The sequence below is a fragment of the Azolla caroliniana genome, unplaced genomic scaffold, assembly GCF_043228905.1.
Source record: "Azolla caroliniana isolate FFs.n. ecotype wild unplaced genomic scaffold, voAzoCaro1.0.p SCAF_1290, whole genome shotgun sequence".
Taxonomy (NCBI): Eukaryota; Viridiplantae; Streptophyta; class Polypodiopsida; order Salviniales; family Salviniaceae; genus Azolla; species Azolla caroliniana.
Window position 1 is genome coordinate 3,604 of NW_028231725.1, and position 6,608 is coordinate 10,211.

A 6,608-nucleotide genomic window follows, 5' to 3' on the forward strand; every position below is an offset into this window, starting at 1 on the left:
GTGCACCATTGGTGAACGTACTTACACAACAGAAGTTGTGTGCCACATTGATCTCTATGATGAACGAAGTTTTTTCAAAACCAAATGCATAATAAGCACTTTGATATATCTAGTTTTAGATTATGATAATGTTAATTCTACTGAGACAAAATAAACTCAGATAGTTGGGATGTCATGGGGAAAAAACTAACAGAATGATGGTATGTATCAACACCCCAAAAACAAACACGCAGAATGTCACGGAAAAATAACCAATGTTATACAACACGATGAAGAATGGATTGAATCAAAATCTAATGTATCTAAAGATAAATGACTCTAATTTTCATTTAAGAGGTTATATACAAGACGGGAACTAAGCCCGAAATTTTACCATCTCTTCCAGGTCGCTTTTTACGTACCTGCAATTGATGAAAACAAAGATTTAAAATTAATCAAGATGTTAACAACATCAACAATAAAACATTTTTCAGTACACCATATCCTTACATGAAACCATCCATCAACTTCATACTCTATCTCTAAGTCTTCTCCAGCTGTCAAGTTGAGCTGAACAAAACAGAATCTCAGAAAGACATTACATAATTAAATATTTTCAAACAATATCACATACCTCTTCATCGCCACCCGCAGTGAAATCATATAGAGCTTTACCAAACTGAGGGGTTTCATGTGGTGGCTCATCGTCATCATCAGTTCTTCCATGCATGCCATCTTCAGGTAGATTATCAAATGAATCCCAGTTTGCACCAAATTTTTGTGCACCCACCCTCGAAGCAGCCTGTAATATAGAATTTAGTATTTAACTAACCATGTACTAACAATCTGTTTTCTGTACTTCTTAATCATTCATTGTCTACTATTAACCTTAAAAACATACTCTTTTCCCCACTTTGATCTAAAAATGTTCAAAAGAGTTAATTGAACACACAAATCTTCGTTTTGGCACAAGGATATGGTTGCCAGCCATTTCCACAAACGAGATTTGAAGGGATTTCTGGAAAAATGATTGAGCTTATTATGTGAATTCAGATAGACAGAGATCTAAGAGTTCATATGAAAATATGTTCATCAACTGTTATACTCTGAGAAATCTATGAGCAAAGGTTGCTTCAAGGACGACGGCTTAGTTTCCACTAATGGGTGTTAATAGTTTGCAACCTTAGACAATGACAAAAACTGGCTATCACTCCTTTTTGGAAACATGAAATTGTAGCAACAGGAAACCGTTCATGCCAGACCTGAAAGTTATTTCTATGGATTACGCAAAGTCAAGGATCTCTTAAAGATGATCATAAAAACTCCTTTCTACAAAATTTGTAGATTACCATATAATCTGGTGGCTGATCTTGCAAACTCGATGAATCCACAGATGAGCTGCCAATTTTGCTTGGTTGTGATGACAACTGTTTCTCCTGTATATCAATCAGGAAAAAGAGAGTACAAAATATAGTCAAAAAACTTCCAATGAAAGATATATTCTAGCAAAGTTAGTTGCATTTCTTAAGGTCCACGTGATTCATTGTCATTGCACTCTTGCACACTAGCATCTACTGCCCAAAAACCTTCCATCATTGTTACACTAATTATCCAACAGTAAGTCATACCCAAGGTGAGTAGCGAGATGCACTTGATCCTCCAAACAATGAAGGATAGCCCAAACCACCAAAATGAGAAGAAGTCACTGTATTATATGATGCAACAGATTCAGGAGATGAAGATCCTGATGACTGTCCATCCACATCCTGCATAACAATTGTTCGATAAAAAATGTCTACTCATGGATTCTGCATTGTATGTTTATATCATCCTTTTGAGTTCATACCTCATTTTCAGATGTTTCGAGCAATTGTTTTGCCCACATATCATCATAACTTATAGATGTTCTAGATAAGTTGCCTTCATCTTCAACTTCAGGAGCATCTGTACCAGCTCCAATTAAAAACTCATTGACCTGCAAGCCAACATTAAAATGAAGAAATTCCATATTTCACACAGATCAGATTAAATTTTTTTATAATCCATGTTAAAATCATTGGGGTCAAGGAGGGTGTAAAAATATTGTACTTTTAAAGTCAACAATGAAACATACCAAGTCTATTGTTGGAGCATTTCCTGTCCACAAACCATCACTGAGACCTGCTACAAGTGGTTCACCTGTCACAATCTGTGCCGGAGGAGGATAGAGAAGCTGGTTATTCAGTAGATCAGATATGCCAGTTGCAACTGCTGGATCATTAAGGCCACTTCTAGCATCTATACGGTGGCGATTCCTATATATATTGATGAGCCCCGCACTGTACCAAGAAATATTTTTAAGAAATATGTTACATAACAAGAATCAATGTGCTCCTCAACAAGACTTATGGGAGTCGGAATAAAGAAACAGCCAGCCTATATCATCTGGATATTAAAAGAATGCATGAAAATACTGAATTATAACAGCGAAAGTTTGAGGATGTCCATCAAAGGAGAGAAAGTGTGTTAAATGCATGGTGTTGGATAGTAGGCTCAGATATGACATGCATACAAATTTACCAAGGTATTGGGAGTGACTCCAAGAAGCATATCATATCAAGGTAAAAGGAAAAACGAACTCTGTTAAAAGTAGCTACTTTGACAAGGAAAAAACACCAAGATCAGGTCAACATACAAAACCCAGCAACACATCTGACCTATCATCTGTTGTTCAACGGAATGTCCCATCTGGGACATACCGACATGTTTCTGAATGTTCGTGTGAGAAAACAAGAAATCTCCCATAGTTCGCGAAATTGTGAAAATCTATAGATGATACGGATAATCTACTACAAAATACTTTACTAAACTTAAAGGGCGTTTATTGGAGTTGATATACTTAGGGTAAAGATATACCTTGTTGGGCCAAGAGGCAGATACTTAGCCCGAGGAACATAACAAAACAGTGATGTAAGATCCAAAAGTCTTTCATGGGTTTCATAAAGTCTCCGAAGCTCATCATCTGTCCATTCCTGCTTCTTATTATCATGATTTCTCATTTCCCTGCATGTCTAGACAAATTGAGACACTGACTTAAAATATAAAACGAAAATGGAAATGTCAGAAGCGATAAATTATAATCCCACCTAATAAGTTCATCTTGTGCTTTATACATTTCATCCAACAACCTAATCATAGGCGATAAGATAGAACTGAGGCCAGTTCCACTAGCTCCTTGATCCTCCCCATTACTAGCAAATCCATTTATGTTTTTGCTTAAACCCCCTTGTGCCAACGCCTGCAGAAGTTCATAGACCTGCAATCTGTATGGTTCTCCTGATCTGATAGCAATAGTCATGAGTGCTTGTGCTGCCACTATTCTCACCTGAATCAGGAGGAAAAAGATTTAGTTAACCATCATGCAATAAACCATAAAAAATCACCTTGGTATCTCACCTCCCAACTCCCACCAAATGCACAACGTTCTAAGCGAGTAAGTGCGGAAGCAAGAGTTGGATTTCGTGAACTTGCTGCTGCTACCATCTTGTCAACATCAAGCATCATCAATGCTGTACCAGGTGGTGTAACTGATTCCCAAGCATATTCAGAAGCAGCATAATTTGCATTCTCTCCCAAAAACCACACCTTTGAACATTAAATGACAGGTATTGACACATCATCTTCAGTTGGCTTAAATCGCCAAAATAGAATACATAATATTATATTTTAAAGAGTTTATCCACATCACAATCTTCCAAAAAGACAAAATCTAAGAACAATTACCGCCGCTTGGACAAGCTTCTGCAAGGCAAGTGCTGACTTGGGATCTGATGCAGATACTCGATTGCTTGAGTGATAAACTGGCATGGATGAAGGCTGTGGGGGTGGCAAGTCGAGAACAATAGTGACTGCCTCTAAAGCTGTATGCTTTCCACTCGGTCCACAGCCTAGCAAACATGTCTTCAGATTCCAGAAATTGAACACATAAGAAACTGTATAAAAGTTAAGAAATATAAAGTTCGACTAGCTTATTTAACAATACAAAGATGTGATAAAAGCCCATCATAAAAGTGACTGGCTCATTCTGGAGATCATCATGTTTTTAAACAAGAATCATCTAAGAAAGCTTGATCCAGAATGAAAGATGTTTAATATCTGTAGAATCACCAAATCTTCTAATAACAAAACAGAATATGAAGGATTTTAATACAACTCGCGTCAATATAAGCTGTGGTGGTCAGTGTGTGGTTGAAAGAATCCAGCGAGTGTTCAGATTTTGAACAAAATGAAACAATAGTTTGAGTATGTATTTTACATGAATATCGAATAGCCCATGGTATGTCACAATAGACTACAAGCCACACTAAATCAGAATCATATACTGTATTCAAATGTGACATCAACATGTCATGAACTTATAATACAGAAATCCAACTGCCAACATGATATCTCCATTATATCAGTTTTAAGTAAAAAGTTGAGTTGCTCAACATTGGAGATAAAAGATGATGAAGAATATGGTCCAAAAGTTTGCAATGTTCAAAATGAGTATCACAATTGCACAATAGGAAACTACGAGAAATTTGACATTTTCATATGCATAAAATGATATTCACCACTACCAAGCAAAGGTACATACTGTTACAGTACACATTAATTATGCACTAGGAGTCAAATTTATAATAGAGAAGCCCAAAAGTGAGCCTATCTCAGTGATGCAGTGGCAGCAAAGCAAGCCAGTGATTGTATAAATAAAGTAGGCCACTATCCAAAGGAGGTCATTCTTCCCACTCCACATTCCTATCAGTACGACATACGGTTCCGCATTTTCACATAGAGCATGTATCTCACAATTTCTACCCCAATTTCCATTGACATGTTCCAAGTGGAAAAGTTTCTCATCACATCCTTAAACGTCATATGTTCAAATCCTACATGGGCCAAAAATAGTCATGTTTGCAAATTTTTTAGAAGTACTGATTTTTGTAGCTAAGGATGGCTCATCACTAGCACCCAAAGATGGCTCGCCCCTAATTCCTAAGGATGGCTTGCCCCAAGCTCCTAAGGGCAGCTCATCGATTGCACCTAAGAAACCTGCTAGAATAAATATGATAAAAGATTGATACAATCTCATGGCAGATTAACTATAAAAGAGAGGGTGGGATCAAAATAAGTTTCTTCTTTGTCTTGATGAAAAGACGTGACTAAGCTTCTTCTTCCTCTTCTTCTTAGTCATTCAACAAAAGAACTTCATTAGGGGTCCTTCTGATTGTGTATTGAAAAACTTGATTAAGATCAGGGGTCTTCTTTTTGGTTGTCTAACAAAAATACGTAATCATGATTAAGGTCTCTTTCTTGATTAGGATTGAGAGGTCTTCTTGACCAGTTGACTGAAAGGTCGTTACCGGTCTTGTTATTTTGGATCATTTGTGATTTCTTGAGTATCTCTAGTACGCGAGGTTTATAAGCACACTTCTTACACACATCGGAGGATGGATTCATCATTAGGCCACTTTATATGGACATACATCTATCCTATGCGCTGCACCATGTGATAGGGCATTGGGTAGCTGCGAACTTCATCACATCAGATAGAGATTGAGGTAGGCAGATATACATGAATACCTCTAGAAGAAAGAATTTGCCAATTGTGTTATCAAAGAGTGGAATCCGAAGAACACTTTGTTTGTCACTGTAGTGTCTTTTAGGGAGATACCATTGCCTCTTTACCCAGGAACTACCAAGAAAATGACACATAACTGCAATCCAAATGTAGATATTCTAGGCAAGTGCATTGTTTCAACTTATACATAGTACTTGATGTACCTTTTTTTGTTGTCTAGGTCGAAGTAAAACATTATTGTTTAACATGCTCAAATCTAACTAAAGATGCATTATCCTTGGGTTGCAGTGTCTAAAAGTCTTATCTACACTTAACTTTTTACTATGTGATGGACATATCTAGCCTTTACTATGTAGTTCAATATGCATGGCCAATCTTCAGTACTTGGTCCAACATCATGTCTACTGTTCCGTTTGTATAATCTTCAGTTAGCCTCAATGCTAAAATCAGTTGTGATAGAAAAATGTAACAATAAATTATTTACAGGAATTATGGTAATATGTGTGTGTGTGTGTGTGTGTTATACACAAGGTTAACAGATATACACATGTGTGTCTTATGCAGAATGTGAATCAATACATTGAAAGAAAGGACTTTACTTACCTTCCAAAGCAATTGCAGTACATCTGAGTCAATCTTCCCAGGAACTTGAGTTGCAAAAAGGGTCGCTATTTCTAGAAGAATTACAGCCATGTCTGGTGTTGCCTTTGTACAAAAAACTGGTAGTTAGAGAAGACTGAAAACCTCCTACTCATTAACCATAAATGCTATAAAATCATGGCATGGGGAATTTCACCTTGAATCTTGCATGAAGAGTCAGCAATATCTCATTGAGTAAGGAGGCAGGCCATGAAGGGTCAGATAGTTCTCCGGCAATAATAGACTTTAACTCATCAAAGGATTCATATGGACTTTGCAACCATATCAGTGCTTTTATGACTGCACCACGAACAAAGACACACTCACAAGCTACAGTTGTTCTCACAGCCTCCTTTAATGATGATAGCATGCTGCTGATAGTTTCCTT

The 6,608-nt window shown here is 37.0% G+C and overlaps 1 protein-coding gene across 1 annotated transcript; it reads right to left on the reverse strand.

Moving 5' to 3' along the window:
* Positions 1-205: 205 nt before the first annotated feature.
* On the reverse strand, positions 206-6,602 carry LOC147847259 (uncharacterized). The gene is made up of 13 exons (XM_087339386.1): positions 6,378-6,602; positions 6,185-6,286; positions 3,742-3,918; positions 3,415-3,603; positions 3,105-3,343; positions 2,875-3,021; positions 2,093-2,297; positions 1,826-1,954; positions 1,608-1,745; positions 1,329-1,415; positions 614-781; positions 490-549; positions 206-401 (listed from the first exon to the last, which is right to left on the reverse strand). Exons 1-13 carry the CDS (start codon positions 6,588-6,590, stop codon positions 330-332), a joined length of 1,926 nt encoding a protein of 641 aa, XP_087195512.1. The 5' UTR covers positions 6,591-6,602; the 3' UTR covers positions 206-329.
* Between the last annotated feature and the right edge of the window lie 6 nt (positions 6,603-6,608).

Excerpts from the sequence above, each read along its gene's own strand:
- LOC147847259 (XM_087339386.1), bottom strand. The coding sequence starts at position 6,590 with ATGCTATCATCATTAAAGGAGGCTGTGAGAACAACTGTAGCTTGTGAG. Across the intron at positions 3,022-3,104 it reads GCACAAGATGAACTTATTAG|GGAAATGAGAAATCATGATA; the intron begins GTGGGATTATAA and ends CTAGACATGCAG. Across the intron at positions 2,298-2,874 it reads CTGCCTCTTGGCCCAACAAG|TGCGGGGCTCATCAATATAT; the intron begins GTATATCTTTAC and ends TTCTTGGTACAG.